At 37.8% G+C, this 18,579-nt stretch overlaps 1 protein-coding gene across 1 annotated transcript in view; it reads right to left on the reverse strand.

Annotated features, from left to right (window-relative positions):
* Nucleotides 1-18,579, reverse strand: part of LOC129750851 (acetylcholine receptor subunit alpha-like 1) — a 361,925-nt gene that overhangs the window by 68,688 nt on the left and 274,658 nt on the right. The window contains exon 3 of the mRNA XM_055745954.1: nucleotides 16,973-17,182. Within this exon, the coding sequence (XP_055601929.1) occupies nucleotides 16,973-17,164 (192 nt within the window). The 5' untranslated portion in view covers nucleotides 17,165-17,182. The remainder of the gene's footprint in view (nucleotides 1-16,972; nucleotides 17,183-18,579) is intronic.

Here is an 18,579-nt window from a genome sequence, read left to right on the forward strand (position 1 = left end):
GATTTCAGATTCAGATTTCAGATTCAGATTTCAGATTTCAGATTCAGATTTCAGATTCAGATTTCAGATTCAGATTTCAGATTCAGATTTCAGATTCAGATTTCAGATTCAGATTTCAGATTCAGATTTCAGATTCAGATTTCAGATTCAGATTTCAGATTCAGATTTCAGATTCAGATTTCAGATTCAGATTTCAGATTCAGATTTCAGATTCAGATTTCAGATTCAGATTTCAGATTCAGATTTCAGATTCAGATTTCAGATTCAGATTTCAGATTCAGATTTCAGATTCAGATTTCAGATTCAGATTTCAGATTCAGATTTCAGATTCAGATTTCAGATTCAGATTTCAGATTCAGATTTCAGATTCAGATTTCAGATTCAGATTTCAGATTCAGATTTCAGATTCAGATTTCAGATTCAGATTTCAGATTCAGATTTCAGATTCAGATTTCAGATTCAGATTTCAGATTCAGATTTCAGATTCAGATTTCAGATTCAGATTTCAGATTCAGATTTCAGATTCAGATTTCAGATTCAGATTGCAGATTCAGATTTCAGATTCAGATTCAGATTTCAGATTCAGATTTCAGATTCAGATTTCAGATTCAGATTTCAGATTCAGATTTCAGATTCAGATTTCAGATTCAGATTTCAGATTCAGATTTCAGATTCAGATTCAGATTTCAGATTCAGATTTCAGATACAGGTTTCAGATTCAGATTTCAGATTCAGATTTCAGATTCAGATTTCAGATTCAGATTTCAGATTCAGATTTCAGATTCAGATTTCAGATTCAGATTTCAGATTCAGATTTCAGATTCAGATTTCAGATTCAGATTTCAGATTAAGTTTTCAGATTCAGATTTCAGATTCAGATTTCAGCTTCAGATTTCAGATTCAGATTTTAGATTCAGATTTCAGATTCAGATTTCAGATTCAGATTTCAGATTCAGATTTCAGATTCAGATTTCAGATTCAGATTTCAGATTCAGATTTCAGATTCAGATTTCAGATTCAGATTTCAGATTCAGATTTCAGATTCAGATTTCAGATTCAGATTTCAGATTCAGATTTCAGATTCAGATTTCAGATTCAGATTTCAGATTCAGATTTCAGATTCAGATTTCAGATTCAGATTTCAGATTCAGATTTCAGATTCAGATTTCAGATTCAGATTTCAGATTCAGATTTCAGATTCAGATTTCAGATTCAGATTTCAGATTCAGATTTCAGATTCAGATTTCAGATTCAGATTTCAGATTCAGATTTCAGATTCAGATTTCAGATTCAGATTTCAGATTCAGATTTCAGATTCAGATTTCAGATTCAGATTTCAGATTCAGATTTCAGATTCAGATTTCAGATTCAGATTTCAGATTCAGATTTCAGATTCAGATTTCAGATTCAGATTTCAGATTCAGATTTCAGATTCAGATTTCAGATTCAGATTTCAGATTCAGATTTCAGATTCAGATTTCAGATTCAGATTTCAGATTCAGATTTCAGATTCAGATTTCAGATTCAGATTTCAGATTCAGATTTCAGATTCAGATTTCAGATTCAGATTTCAGATTCAGATTTCAGATTCAGATTTCAGATTCAGATTTCCGATTCAGATTTCAGATTCAGATTTCAGATTCAGATTTCAGATTCAGATTTCAGATTCAGATTTCAGATTCAGATTTCAGATTCAGATTTCAGATTCAGATTTCAGATTCAGATTTCAGATTCAGATTTCAGATTCAGATTTCAGATTCAGATTTCAGATTCAGATTTCAGATTCAGATTTCAGATTCAGATTTCAGATTCAGATTTCAGATTCAGATTTCAGATTCAGATTTCAGATTCAGATTTCAGATTCAGATTTCAGATTCAGATTTCAGATTCAGATTTCAGATTCAGATTTCAGATTCAGATTTCAGATTCAGATTTCAGATTCAGATTTCAGATTCAGATTTCAGATTCAGATTTCAGATTCAGATTTCAGATTCAGATTTCAGATTCAGATTTCAGATTCAGATTTCAGATTCAGATTTCAGATTCAGATTTCAGATTCAGATTTCAGATTCAGATTTCAGATTCAGATTTCAGATTCAGATTTCAGATTCAGATTTCAGATTCAGATTTCAGATTCAGATTTCAGATTCAGATTTCAGATTCAGATTTCAGATTCAGATTTCAGATTCAGATTTCAGATTCAGATTTCAGATTCAGATTTCAGATTCAGATTTCAGATTCAGATTTCAGATTCAGATTCAGATTTCAGATTCAGATTTCAGATTCAGATTTCAGATTCAGATTTCAGATTCAGATTTCAGATTCAGATTTCAGATTCAGATTTCAGATTCAGATTTCAGATTCAGATTTCAGATTCAGATTTCAGATTCAGATTTCAGATTCAGATTTCAGATTCAGATTTCAGATTCAGATTTCAGATTCAGATTTCAGATTCAGATTTCAGATTCAGATTTCAGATTCAGATTTCAGATTCAGATTTCAGATTCAGATTTCAGATTCAGATTTCATATTCAGATTTCAGATTCAGATTTCAGATTCAGATTTCAGATTCAGATTTCAGATTCAGATTTCAGATTCAGATTTCAGATTCAGATTTCAGATTCAGATTTCAGATTCAGATTTCAGATTCAGATTTCAGATTCAGATTTCAGATTCAGATTTCAGATTCAGATTTCAGATTCAGATTTCAGATTCAGATTTCAGATTCAGATTTCAGATTCAGATTTCAGATTCAGATTTCAAATTCAGATTTCAGATTCAGATTTCAGATTCAGATTTCAGATTCAGATTTCAGATTCAGATTTCAGATTCAGATTTCAGATTCAGATTTCAGATTCAGATTTCAGATTCAGATTTCAGATTCAGATTTCAGATTCAGATTTCAGATTCAGATTTCAGATTCAGATTTCAGATTCAGATTTCAGATTCAGATTTCAGATTCAGATTTCAGATTCAGATTTCAGATTTCAGATTCAGATTTCAGATTCAGATTTCAGATTCAGATTTCAGAATCAGATTTCAGATTCAGATTTCAGATTCAGGTTTCAGATTCAGATTTCAGATTCAGATTTCAGATTCAGATTTCAGATTCAGATTTCAGATTCAGATTTCAGATTCAGATTTCAGATTCAGATTTCAGATTCAGATTTCAGATTCAGATTTCAGATTCAGATTTCAGATTCAGATTTCAGATTCAGATTTCAGATTCAGATTTCAGATTCAGATTTCAGATTCAGATTTCAGATTCAGATTTCAGATTCAGATTTCAGATTCAGATTTCAGATTCAGATTTCAGATTCAGATTTCAGATTCAGATTTCAGATTCAGATTTCAGATTCAGATTTCAGATTCAGATTTCAGATTCAGATTTCAGATTCAGATTTCAGATTCAGATTTCAGATTCAGATTTCAGATTCAGATTTCAGATTCAGATTTCAGATTCAGATTTCAGATTCAGATTTCAGATTCAGATTTCAGATTCAGATTTCAGATTCAGATTTCAGATTCAGATTTCAGATTCAGATTTCAGATTCAGATTTCAGATTCAGATTTCAGATTCAGATTTCAGATTCAGATTTCAGATTCAGATTTCAGATTCAGATTTCAGATTCAGATTTCAGATTCAGATTTCAGATTCAGATTTCAGATTCAGATTTCAGATTCAGATTTCAGATTCAGATTTCAGATTCAGATTTCAGATTCAGATTTCAGATTCAGATTTCAGATTCAGATTTCAGATTCAGATTTCAGATTCAGATTTCAGATTCAGATTTCAGATTCAGATTTCAGATTCAGATTTCAGATTCAGATTTCAGATTCAGATTTCAGATTCAGATTTCAGATTCAGATTTCAGATTCAGATTCAGATTTCAGATTCAGATTTCAGATTCAGATTTCAGATTCAGATTTCAGATTCAGATTTCAGATTCAGATTTCAGATTCAGATTTCAGATTCAGATTTCAGATTCAGATTTCAGATTCAGATTTCAGATTCAGATTTCAGATTCAGATTTCAGATTCAGATTTCAGATTCAGATTTCAGATTCAGATTTCAGATTCAGATTTCAGATTCAGATTTCAGATTCAGATTTCAGATTCAGATTTCAGATTCAGATTTCAGATTCAGATTTCAGATTCAGATTTCAGATTCAGATTTAAGATTCAGATTTCAGATTCAGATTTCAGATTCAGATTTCAGATTCAGATTTCAGATTCAGATTTCAGATTCAGATTTCAGATTCAGATTTCAGATTCAGATTTCAGATTCAGATTTCAGATTCAGATTTCAGATTCAGATTTCAGATTCAGATTTCAGATTCAGATTTCAGATTCAGATTTCAGATTCAGATTTCAGATTCAGATTTCAGATTCAGATTTCAGATTCAGATTTCAGATTCAGATTTCAGATTCAGATTTCAAATTCAGATCCAGTTAAGAGATTTTTGTTTCAGATTTTTCGTTCAAATTTCTTTGAGCCTTCAAATTTCTTTGAAGTTTTTGATAAAAATGTACTTTGGAATTTTAGTTTTTTTTTTGTTTTACCGGTGTGGTATCGAAAAAACTGAATTCAAATAAAAAATTTGATTGCAGATTAAAAAAAATTCGATAAGAGCAATTACAGTACGTCTGATTGCATACGTTTTTAATGCGAACCATTTGTTAATTAATTTTCAGTAAGCAATTTTTATGGATTAGGCAGAACATTTTTCTTAAGGAATAACTTTTCTCAAGGAAAAATATGTTCTCTAACATAAAGATTCACCTTTTTCTCAACAACAACTGGTTATAGTGCAGACTTTTCAGCAATTTATTTCCCGACACCGAGACCATATACGGATTCGGACTTTCGGGTTGATAGATCTATTTTGGCACCCCCAAAGGGTTCGGAAATGTATCCCAGATAAAGTCCTGTTTGTCTATCGACATTCCCGTAGATCGAGGTAATGGCATTCCATCTTTCAGTGTCAGGGGAATTTTTGAGAATGAACACCGCCAACAGTCCAGCTTTCGTAGTCCTGTGTATACCGCATTCAAGGAAATATATTGGCATCATAAATTATTCCATCATCCTTCGGCAACCGGAACCCAGATATAATTTCTCCCAAGATCGTTCCCATGGACCATTTTTTATCCTTCATTCCAATTCAACCAAACAAGAAGCAGAATGCCGGGAATAAAGCAGCCATTTCTCGGTTCAAGATAATATTGTTCCGTCGAAGAAAAAAGAATGACATCGAAAATTGACTGAATTTAATCTTCGGCTATCCCTTTTTTTTTGCTTGCTCATTCAACTGTCCGATTGCAACCATGCGGAAGGGTTGGCCAATTTTTGGTTTTCGGAAAGAAAATAATGAAACCAGGGGATGATGGACCAATAAAAACAACAACAAAAACATTTACAGCTAGAAGAATGATCCGACCATTCATCCAGAAATTCGATTTTCAGTTGCATTTCAGGGTTGAAAAAGAGATAATTAAAAACCCGAAATCCGATGAGTTCTCGCTTTTCTGCTAATGATTGATTTTTCTTGGATCAGTTGCTGAAATCGAATGAAATATTTTTGTGTTTTCTTAAGAAACTTGAATTGGGGCAAGTCAATGTAAACTGAGCTACGTTTGCTATTTTTTTTTATTTTACCAAAAACACTAACTGAGCTGTTTAGTAACAAATATCATCACTAAGCTACTCTACTACGCCTAAAGTATCAGCAAAATGGAGTTTCCTGTTTTCGTTGGCAAACAAAAAGGCCAAATCACCATCCCGAGAAAAAAAAAGAAAAGAACAAAAACCCATCACCACCAATAAGAAAAAGGAATCCTCCAACACCAGAGAGAAAGATGGCGACAGGAAGTGGCCATAAATTATGGGTAATGTTTCATGTTTAATCTTTTTCTGGTACAGTGAACATCATCTTGGCGAGGCGAGAGTCTTGGCCCGCGGCAATGTTCCCTCCTAATTCTTTTCGCTGTCACATTTCTTTCCCAAAATCCGAAAGATCGCTTGTGATGTAGGAATTTACTTTTTTTCCTAGCTCGCTTTTTATCATAATTTCCCAACAGAAATTTTCCCTTAGTGGTTTTCCCGTCTGGGCCTCGGGCTTTAAGTTGATCTTTTCAATTGCTGACTTCAAAAGGTTCTCTCAAAAGATAGTGGGACTGTCTCTCGGTTTCGGTCTGCAGCAGGCCAACGCAATTGAATTTATGATGAATTGTGGTGTCACTCTTTTCAAGTGGATCTCCTCGTTCAAATTGTTTCTTGAATTTTCGAAACAATATAGCTCATTCACTAAGAAGTTTCTGTCCTATGTCTCAATCTTATAAAACGTCCATGTTCAGATTAAGTATGGCCTTCAGATTAAAAATGCGTAAATTATGAAATGACTTGTACATTAGACTGAGTCGATTTGGGGTCATTTTTAAATTTCTCAAACCCTGGAGTCTAAAAAGCTTCGTCTTGATGTATGATGTATGATTAAGGTTGCCAGAATTTTTTTCACTACCATCCGGGCCTAGCAATTCCGGGCATTTTTTCAAAAAAACCTGGCAAAATCCGGGCATGGTTTTCAATTTTTCAAATTCAAAAACCGGGCAAAAACCGGGCAAAATTTAGGTGTTATTATATATAAAAGCAAAGCAAAAATGCAAAAAAAATCGAAATTAATATTTTATAAATGTAATTCCAGACTTCCAACAACTTTTTGGAACACTTAAATATTTAAAGGTTTATAAAAGTAAATCAGCGAAATTATTTGAAACAACCGTTGGAAATTTTTAAACCGATAATCGATTTTGCTGAAACTTGCTCAAAAACTTTGATTTTTTTTTGGTTTTTTTGTGAAAATTGTGAAAAAACCGGGCAATATCCGGACTTTTTTCACGATATCCGGGCAACCGGGCCGGACCGGACTTTCTCGAAACTTTGCATCAAATATCCGGGCAAACCCGGATAAAACCGGGCAATCTGGCAAGCTTATGTATGATGTAATCTTCCATCCTATGTAGCGTAGCACAGCCCGTTTGCAGCGAACTATTGCGCATCACAACTTGATCCAAATTGCCTATTTATTGCCTCTAAACTGCCTTTGAGTGGACTATTTCAAGGGAGTGAATGTACAAGTAGAGTAACCTGTACAATTCATTTGGGGAAAGGATAGTTTGTCTCCACCGAAAGTACAATTCATTACCAATAAATAAGAAGCTCAGCCATTGTGATGTGGAATGTTCCATAGGATGTGTATAGACGAACCCGCCATCTCTCAACGACATGTTGAGAAGGTAACTGCCCAGTGCACTCTACCTTCCATATCGCTTCGAAATGGTGTCCGGATGGCCCTCCCTCAACCCCATTAAAAAAGAAATGAAAAAAACCTTCTAAAAACAATGGCAGTTATACAGAATTACAGAAAAAGAATCTCAGGTCAGATCAGAAAATGTTTAAAGAAATAATCAATTTATTTGATTTATCGTTACATATAGAAAGTTTTGAAAATATTATTAAGAACTACTATTTATATAATGATTAAATCTTGTCAAATAGATAGATGGTTTTAGAGAATAATACGAAACTAATCAAATTTGTATCTTGCTCATTATTTTACAATTCATACGATAGTGTGAAAAATATCAGTAGTATACAAAGATCATTAGAAACAGAGTAAACAGGAGAAGAAGAGATCTGTAGAAAAATAAACTGGATGATTGGAACTTGCTCACCGGGATTTAGCTGCTACTTTTTCATTTTCTCAGGCAAATGATGGACTCGCCGTCCAGAGGGGGACACTCAATACGCCAATTACTCTCTTCTACCATTACTTACTTAATAAACTTCTTGTAACCACTACCACTTAACAAAATATCAAAACCACCCGTTCGTAATCGCGTTTCTCATACCCCTTTTAACACAGAAACATCGCAAGCAAAACCAAGTAGGCCACGCAAATAAACAAAAAAAACATCGAATATATTGAACGACACACACAAACACATGCTCTCGCGCAAGTAAACCCGAACTAAGACTTCTTTGCACTCTTCCTCTCTCTACGAAAATAAGCGATTCAGCTATTCCATACTGCCACTATTTCGATGTAAACTTCGGAAACTTTTCAGGAAATTCTTATACATTTTCACTTTATCCTCCAGAATTAGAATATATAATTTACTGGACTGCCCGGAGAGAGGACTTTTACAACCCACCCCGCGCAATATATCAATCTAGCGAGTTACACATGTATCGTCCTTATTTCGAACATTCTCATATTATCCGAAAATCCAAGCAGGCCGAATAAACTATTACCCATGCCAACAAACTCGCGACGCCGAAGAACTTTCGCACAAAACGGGGAAAAAAATCGACGATTGGTGGCAGAGCCTCTTCGGATACTTAGCATTGATCTTAAATCAAAATAACTGGGCTATCAGGAACCTGACCGATTGAAAACTGTCATACACACAAACATTTAGCACTACACGCTAGAAATAATTAAACCTTTTGGGGGTTCTCGTTGATGTTGAAATAATTAAACCATTTACGATTCAAAAATAACCCTTTTTGACCTTTTCCCGGGAAATGCCATTTTATGAGTTCTCCATGAGAACCCATAAAATGACTTTTCGGTGAGAAGTAGTAATATGGTTATTTTTCAAACATAAGAAACAAAGGTGGAGAACTTGAAAAATGGTTGTTTTTCAAACCAATTCGAATTTTTGAGACAAAGTTACAGAAATGGTTATTTTTCGATCCAGTTGCATGCGGAATTAAAAACCATGATTTTTAGACATCCAGTAATTTATATTTTTACCAGATTGTTTTGTATGGACAGATAATAAATGTGAAAATGTTTCAAAATAATTTTTATGGCATTTTTTTTTTAAAGTCCCATGTATCTCTGGCCACGATAGTCATTCCTCCGATGATTAAACTAAACCACCTCCTCCCCCTCCTCGATTCGGGCCACTTCGTCCTCGATCCCTCACGAATCAATCGTCACCTGCGTTACAAACCCACCACCAGCTGCAGGCTACCGTAGAATTGTCCGGGACTTTGTTGCTGCTGCTGCTGTTGGTTTGGAGATTGTTTGTGTTGTTGGTGAGGGCCCCGTCGATATTCAGAGGCAGCTTTTTCTAACATTTTTACCTACCGAATCCACTGGTTCCTCTACGGCCGGTGTTTTATGGGCAGTTGGATCAAATTCACTTTTCCGGAGGGTACGAAAAATGGCCATACCAGCTTCTCTAAGCTCCCGATGATCGGAGGACCCTCAATTTTAGCATCCTATTGGGGAAGAAACAATTCACAAATTCAATATCCAGTATCTAGCATATTATATTTATTGAAGACTTACCTTCAACAAAGAATCTTTGGTGTATAATTTAATTTTCACAACAGATTAATCTTGAATTGATTTTTTTATAAAACACACCTGGCTGCAAAAGCAATCATTTCCAAAATGGCGATGAAGAAATACCAATTTTATCAACCATTTTGTGGTTAACGCTCGAGAACTGCCAAAATGGTTAAAATTCTTTCTAGAAATATTGTTGAAAAATAACCAAATTGGCGGTTTTGAAGCAAAAACCATAAAATGGTTACTTAAAAACCATAAATGGATATAAATAAATGAGCGTGTATCGATTTGCACTCGAAACATTATAAGAATAATTTGAATTGTAACCGCGACCGGAGCGAATACAAAAACCGAACCGTACTGCTTGACTTCCCGAACGCGAATCTGGAGTCTAAAAAGCTTCGTCTTGGTCCAAAACTTATCCATGATTTTTTGCAAAGTTTTTAAGTAACGTTTACATGAGTAAATTTGAACTTTTTGGTTTGTATGGGAAAATTGAATATTTTGTAGGAAATTTTCCGCTGAACAACTTTGCCAAAGACCGTAACTTTGTATCTTATAAGGAAAAAAAAGTTAGTTAAGACTCCGTAAGATTACGTGTATGCTTGTGCTCAGTGAAATTCTACATAAATATATTGGAAGGTGCACATCAAAAATTATTTCCTGTACAATTACGCAAATGTCCTGTAACAAAAAGTAGCAGGACATTTACCGTAATTTTATAGGTCGAAAAAATGATTACGTGAAATTTAAATTTCAGTGTACAACTTTTTTAAAGGACTTTTTTTGTAATAATTAATGAATATTCGTTAACTTTCAAAGAAAACAATTTAAAATTACAGGTTTTGTTAATTACAGGTGATTTATTTTAAAGGTTGCAGTTTTCATTGACACGTCAAAAAAAATTTCTGTGTACATTCGGAAGCCTTAAGCCAATCGTCCGGTGCTGCCCAGAGTACCGTGAGAAGAATTCGACTCCGGAAAGGAATCAAGTTGTATCGAACTAGCTAACAGCCAAATCGGACCATGAAACAGAATAGTGTGACCAAAATCCGTGCTCGGAAGCTATACGACCAGGTGCTGACCAAGTTCGACGGGTGTCTCCTGATGGACAATGTAACCTATGCCAAAGCTGACTTCGGGCAAATCCCAGGTGAGAAATTTTACTTGGCAACGGCTCAGAGAAATGTTCCTGCTAAATTTAAAGCGACAAATTTGCACGATTTTTTATGATTTGACAGTGCATTAGCAGCTAAGGCAAAAAACGGAAGTTTTCGTTACAAATAAGACAATGGCGTCAGAGGCCCCGGAAATTCGGCCGATGGTCGATAGGCCGAAAGTCGCTAGGCCAAATGGGTTAAAAGGCCAAAGGATGTTCAGCCGAATAGGACAATAGGCCGAATGGGACATTAGGCCGAAGGTTATTTGGCCGAATATTATAAGGCCGAATGGTCATTAGGCCGAATGGACGATTAGCCGAATGGTCGTTAGGCCGAATGGTCGTAAAGCCGAATGGTCGTAAGGCCGAATGGTCGTAAGGCCGAATGGTCGTAAGGCCGAATGGTCGTTGATCGAATGGTCATTAGGCCGAATGGTCGTAAGGCCGAATGGATGCTAGGTCGTAAGTTCGTTAGGCTGAATTGCCACTAGGCCGAATGGTTGTTAGGCCAAATAGTCGTTATGCTGAATTAATGCTAGGCCTATTAGACATATTATCACTTTTTTGCAAGTAAGGCCGATCGGTAGTTAGGCTGAATGGACGCATGGCCGAAAGGATGTTTGGCCGAATGGTCATCATTCGAATGGACGATAGGCTGAATGGACGCATGGCCGAAAGGATGTTTGGCCGAATAGTCACTATGCCGAATGGTCATTTGGCCAAATGGTCATGAGGCCGAATCGTCGTAGGGTCGAATGGTCGTAAGCCCGAATGATCATTTGGTCAAATAGTCATCAGGCCGAATGGATGCAAGGCCGGATTTGACCATTTGGCTTTGCGACCATTCGGCCTATCGTCCATTCGGTTTTACCACCATTCGGCCTAATGACCATTCGGCCTTACGAACATTTGGTCTATCGTCCATTCGGCCTAACAGCCATTCGGCCTAACTGCTATTTTCTCCGACATGCAAACGAGCGTTAATACGGCTTATCGGTCTGGCATACATTCGGCCTAACGACCATTCGGCCTAACGACCATTCGGCCTAACGACCATTCGGCCTAACGACCATTCGGCCTAATGACTATTCAGCCAAATGACCATTCGGCCTTATGACGATTCGGCCTTATGACCATTCGGCCTAATGACCATTCGGCCAAATGACTATTCTGCCTAATGAACATTCGGGTTTACGACGATTCGGCCTTACGACGATTCGGCCTCACGACCATTCGGCCTAACAACCATTCGGCCTAATGACCATTCGGCCGAACATCTTTTCGGCCTTGCGCCCTTTCAGCCTAACAGCCTTCGGCTGGATAACCGTCGGCCGTATAACCCATTCGGCTTAGTGGCCTATTCGGCCTAACGTCCATCGGCCAAATGGATTTCGGCCTCATTCCTTTCAGCCGAATGACCCAGTCTCGACGTCGGAACTATACCAAAAAGCGTGTCTTCAACGATTTGCTACGATAACTTTGATTTGAAATGAGTTTGTTTTGAAAACGATAACACAACATCTAAAGTTTGTCTTAAAAATAATGAATTATTGATTTTGAAGCATTTTTAATATTCCATTTCAAGTTCCATGATTCAAGGTGGATTTAAGTAGTCAATCAAGCTTAGCTAAGCTAAGAAATCGGTTCAAATTGGAGCGAGATCTTGCATAAAATTACGACGTGATTGAGAGAATTGAAAAACATCATCGCACCCACCAGGTTGAAATTGAAGGGTTGTCAAATTTCACTGTAAGCGAGTTAATTTTTTTTTAATTATTTTCGAGGCATTTTTTATATGCATGAATACTTTGCAGTTGTTGTCAGTTGTCTGTGGAACTCCGTACGATACGGTTTAATTTTCTTGTTCGTCCGATTGAGAGTGTGTGATTGACTGGTTTTATTTCGTTTGATGACGAATTTGTGTAGTTTTCTTAAAAATTAACCAGAACTCAGTCGGAAAGACCAAGTCGATGGAGATCAACACAGGAAACCCCTCCAGTTTCATGGTAGCTGGGCAACAGGTTGAGAAAGTGAAGTGCTTCCAGTATCTTGGTGGCCAGATAACGCCTGAATGTGGTACCAAAAAAGACATCGAAACCCGGATCAGAAAAGCCCGATTTGCAATTGCGAGTCTCCGGAACATCTGGCGCTCACGTCAGATATCCCTACGAACGAAAATTTGAATCTTTAACTCAAACGTCAAATCCGTAATGCTGTATGGGTGCGAAACTTGGTGCACATATGCGGTAACGACTCGAAAACTGCAAGTATTTGGAACATCATCCGCGCTTGGTGGCATGGCATCTGGATCTCAAATGAGGAACTAAATCGCCGGTGTCATCAAAAGGCGCTAGAAATCGTTATTCGGGAACGTAAGTGGAGATGGATTGGGCACACGCTGCGGAGAGATGAGAACGAGATTTACAGAGAGGTGCTTGAATGGAATCCAGAAGAAGATCGAAGGAGAGGCAGACCCAGAAATTCGTGGCGGCGAAGCATAGCCGCCGAAATCCGAACTTTCGACGAGAATCTTGACTGGGACCAAAAGAAGACGCTAGCTCCGGATCATCAACAGTGGAGGTCTTTTACCACGGCCCTATGTAAGTAACTCGGTAAAAGCGGTTTCAATGGTTTTTGTATTTGGCCATATGAATAGGAAAGGCAGCATAAAGTAAACACGCGTTTGATGGGAGGAATGGAGGACGGAATTATTTCACGGAAAAAAATGGCTGCCCTTATGTGTGCAATTTGATTAGATTCTCCTACAGTTGCAGTATATTGGTGCGAGTAAGAGGAAAAGCCAATATGATTGGAGAAAGTGGATGAACTAGGCGACGGAAGCGTTGCCGAATTTGGGTGATGGTTTTCCACTAGTTTAAGTGAGATGCAGCTAAAATTTCACCCATTTTTTATATATGTATATAAACTGTATATAACTATATAACGTGCCTCCCGATCGGAGCGGAGATCAGGTGTTAGCTGAATCTTTCTCGCGCTGCCTCACCAAAGTTAGCTCTATGTGCTCCCCCGAAGATGACATACTCGTTATAGGTGATTTTAACTTGCCTGGTTTGAAATGGTGTACTTCGCGCAGTGGCTTTCTTTTTCCGGATCCCATACGTTCTTCGTTTTCGGCATCCTCCAACATCTTTTTAGATAGCTTAAGGGGGGGGGGGGGGGTAGGGTCTAACACTTTCAAAAAATCGTTTTTTTTTATTTTTTTATTTTCTTATTGTAAAACATTTCAAGAATGTTGTGTCAAATTTTCAAGTCAATTGAAGCAAAACTGTAGAAATTATAGGCCTTTATCTCCTCTTATCTAATACTGCAAGAAAGCAAGAGCAGAAACTTCAAACGCGTTTTTCTCGAAAGCATATTTTTAAAGTCCGTGGACATCGTCATTTGAAAACTACTTATCCGATTCTTTTCAAATTTGTAGCATATTTTCTACATATAAAATACCAGACCCCAACGTTTTTCTTTTTTTATTTTTTTACTTTGGGAAGATTTTACAGATAAAAAATGGCGAATTTTTTCGTGAAAAATCGTAGTTTTCACTTCAAACAGCCACAAAAATTTCATAAATTTTTTTTTAAGTTAAACAAAAACGTTGGGGTCCAGAAAAACATCTTTTAAAAATATTTTACTCTGATTTTTTACTTCAGATGATTCTGTGCTGAGATACAGTGTCCACCGCAAATCCTGTTTTCTAAAAGGCATCCTCGGAAGTTCTCCGTCACCGGCTCATTTTTCAATATTTTTCAATATTCTTATACAATGCTTTGTATAATGCAAAAAATTTGAATACATTTGTATGAACGATAGCTCTAGAAAAAAATCGTGAAAATTGGGTTTTTTTTTACCCGTTAGACCCTACCCCCCCCTTAAGTACAGCGACTCTGCGTCAAATTAACAATATCGAAAACGAAAACGGTCGTTTGCTCGACCTTTGCTTTGTCAACGAAGGGTTTAGAAATCCAACAATCGATTTAGCTCCTGCTCCCCTTGTTAAGCCTGTCCCACATCACCCCGCCTTAGTGATCTCAATCGATGTTGCCTGGATATTTGCTCCCGCAGAGAAAACAAGATCCTTCTATCATGATTTCAAGAATACTGACTTTGTAGCTATCTCCCTCGTCCTGGATTCTATCAACTGGGAAGATGAACTTGATATCTCTGATCCTAACGCAGCTGCCGAAAAATTTTCAAATATTGTTAACTACACTATCGATCGCCATGTGCCAAAACGCAGCGTTGATGGGGATCTACGAACTCCCTGGGTTACTAGAGAACTACGGCGACAGAAAACTGCTAAAAAGTGCGCTCTCCGAAACTACAATAAGCACAAGTGCCTCAACACGAAAGATGAATATCGCAAACTGAACTCTGCTTATAAGAAAGCCAGCAAACGTTGCTACCTAGCATATCTGAACCGGTTACAACGAAATTTCAAGAGCAGTCCGAAGTCGTTCTGGAAGTATGTCAAAAGCCAGCGAAAAGAATCCGGACTTCCGTCCCACATGTTCCTGGACGGCGATATTGCTAACACTGACCCCGGAATCTGTAATCTGTTCGCTGAAAAATTTTCGAGCATTTTCACAAGCGGGTCCATTTCTGCAGAACAGCTGACCAGGGCTGTGAGTAATGTCTCACCTCTAGGCTCTTCAATAAATGGTATTCTTGTCGACGATGCAGCTATCTTAAAAGCAACCGCCAAACTTAAAAACTCTACTTCTAAGGGCCCGGATGGAATCCCAGCTACCTTTTTGAAACGGTTTATGCCTCATCTGCTAACACCTATCAGGCATATCTTTCAAGCATCACTGGACGGCGCTATCTTCCCCGCTTTGTGAAAAGAAGCATATATGTTTCCTGTTTACAAAAAAGGAGATAAGAAAGATATTAACAATTACCGTGGTATCTCAGCTCTGTGTGCTATTGCAAAACTGTTTGAGCTGGTTGTGTTGGATCCCATCTTTTCATTCTGCAAGCACCATTTTTCAAACGATCAACACGGTTTCATGCCTAAACGATCAACTACCACAAATTTACTGACGTTCACATCTTTCGTACAAGAAAGCTTTGCCATGAAGACCCAAACTGATGCTATTTATACAGATTTGTCTGCTGCATTTGATAAAGTGAACCACGAGATTGCTCTCGCAAAGCTAGGTAGCTTGGGCTTCTGTGGATCTTTACTGGAGTGGTTTCGGAGTTACTTAACGGGACGAAAGTTGTCCGTTCATACTGGAGAATCCTTCTCGAGACAGTTTCTCGACTCTTCGGGAGTGCCACAAGGAAGCCATTTAGGACCAATAATTTTCGTCATCTATTTTAAACATCATTTAATGATGTTCTCTCGCTTCTCGATGGTCCAAAACTCGCTTATGCCGATGATCTGAAACTATATCACACCATCAATGGTAAAGACGACATCGATTTCCTGCAACGGCAGTTCAACATTTTTGCTGACTGGTGCGACAACAACTGCCTGCCGCTAAATCGCAGTAAATGCTCGATAATATCTTTTACTCGCAAGTGGCACCCTCTTTATGCTGAGTACATTCTCGGGGATGAAATAATCTCCCGGGTTGACCAAATCAATGATCTTGGTATTATTCTTCATCAACGGCTTGAGTTTAAGACTCACACGAACTACGTTGTAGACAAAACCTCCAGAAACCTTGGTTTCTTGTTTCGCGTGGCTAAAGAATTTAAAGATGTGTACTGCTTAAAAAGCTTATATTGTAGCATAGTCCGTTCCGTTCTTGAGTATGCTTCTGCTGTCTGGTGCGCTTTCTACCAAAATGGAGTTGAACGAATCGAGGCTATACAGCGGCGCTTCTTGCGATATGCCCTTCGACACCTGAACTGGCAAGATCCCTTTCGTTTGCCCAGTTATGAGAATCGTTGCCGGCTGATAGATTTAGACACGCTTCAAGTCCGAAGAAACGCTACACGTGCTTTGGTCGTTGCGGATCTTCTTACAACGAGGATTGACTGTCCCGTGCTGCTGGAAGCTATTCCTCTCAACGTGCGACCCCGAGGATCGAGAAACCAGAATCTGCAACTCTACGTTCCTATTCGGCTGAATAACTATGGGGCTAACAGCGCTCTTATAGGCATCCTGAAAACCTTCAACCGTTTTTCGGAGTACTTTGACTTTGGCGTTCCCAGAAATGTTTTCCGTAGAAACATATTGAACAAATCAAGAGAAATGTAGATTTACGTTAATTTTTATATGTAACCTATAATTAAGATATCATTAGGATCTAAATTTGATTCGTTGATTTTAATACAATAAACAATAGTTTCAATTGTAAACTATCCTCCACTATATCAATGCTCCTGGAAGCGTGCCAAATGGCACAAATAATCTAGATTCCCCCAGTGTATGGTAGATAGAGATAAATAAATGACCCAAGTATTGAGAAATATCAGCACTTACCACTTCGATGAGCTGCGATAACCGAAGACCCATTTTCACTGTCAATCGATCGGAGTTGTTGCCTACGGGCCGTATCAATCGGTTGTAGTTACTCAGCAGGTCGTCATACAGTCGCTTCGAATCTGGGTTGGCCAGGCCGCCGGTAGCAAAATGTAACGCTATGAACACAGCCGTGAGTAGCACGCTCCCCATCTTAGGCCAGGTCCACCCCTGCGAAAATGGAAGAAGAAACGAATGGAAAAGAGAAAGAATTAGAGCACATACATATAAGTACATCGTCGATACAAGTTTATGCAACCCCAGTGTAATTAAGATAATCAGTGTGCAGCAGTCATGATGGTCATTGAACTAAATAACATTGGTCCGAATTTGCCGCCGGGGCTCGAAGTAGAATCCTAGCATTGTTTCCTCTTTTCTCTCTACAGTTAGTGGACGAGACAACTAGTTCCAGGTTCTTTGAGGACTTTCCCAAAAGGATGCCACTCCAGTTTCTACAGGTTGACCACAGAATTTTGCTTCCGGACAGACCGAAAGCTCTCATAGGCAGCAGCGTTTGAATGGATGATAAACTTTTATCCGGTTGAACAAAACTTCCGAACCCGAACACAGAAAACACAAAATACCCCTGGCAAGAGGCAAAAGTGCCAAAGTTAAATATGCACCAAAAGTGGAAAACTCTTTTCCAAATTCCTTAACCGAAAGCAAAGGATACCCGCCACTCGAAAGAGTTTCGCTCGAGAGGTTATCTTTGGGACCCCTCTTGGAATCACCCTTTTGGCGTCGTCGTCGGTGTTTGATGCCGGTGGCAGAGTTTGTGTTGAATGAAAATTTTCACCCCGGCCAACAACAACAACAGCGGCAACATACTCGTCCATACCTACATACTACATTCATGCTTCCCACTTTGAAAGAGCGGAAAGTTTTTGTGGCTTTCCGTTTAGGCAAGTTTCCAGAAAACGAAATGCTGGACATAGCGTCTCCGGTTGTTGTTGGTGGTGGTGGTTTGAAGGGAAAAATAGCACAAAACACTTATGAAATGGTTTAATTTTGCGTCGCCGTTTTACAATGCTGGAACAGAAAATAAAAACAAACTAAAAGTATTTCAAGATTATGTAAGCGGGTTCAGGAGGGAGTTCGTTTTTTCAATCTAATAGCAATGAATAAAGTCAATTTAAATTTCATGGTATAGTCTGCTTTCTACTTTTTTTACATATATAATTAGTAATTGGTCGATTTGGAGTATCATTAATTGTGGTTCTTTGATCTCCTTTTACGGGTATATCAATGGAAAATGTTGCAAAAATCCATTGCCTATTTATAAAACCTCTGTGCCGAAAATGCGCTGAAAAGCGTACTGTACCAATGATGTATGGCCACTACATTCAAGCGATACGAGAAAAACATTTTATGGGATTTTCCTCCTATTGGATAATTCATTCAAATTAAAAAAAAATGTAGTGAGATTCGAACTCACTGCAATATCTCATTTTGGCTTTCCAGTCCGATATCTTACCCAGAGCACTATCTGAGTCGGTTAGCAGAACATTTGACATCTGAAAACGATGGCCCGTCCCTGAAAACTACCGTGTGTAAATTTCCATCCTGAT

Source organism: Uranotaenia lowii, chromosome 3 (genome assembly GCF_029784155.1).
Source record: "Uranotaenia lowii strain MFRU-FL chromosome 3, ASM2978415v1, whole genome shotgun sequence".
Lineage (NCBI taxonomy): Eukaryota > Metazoa > Arthropoda > Insecta > Diptera > Culicidae > Uranotaenia > Uranotaenia lowii.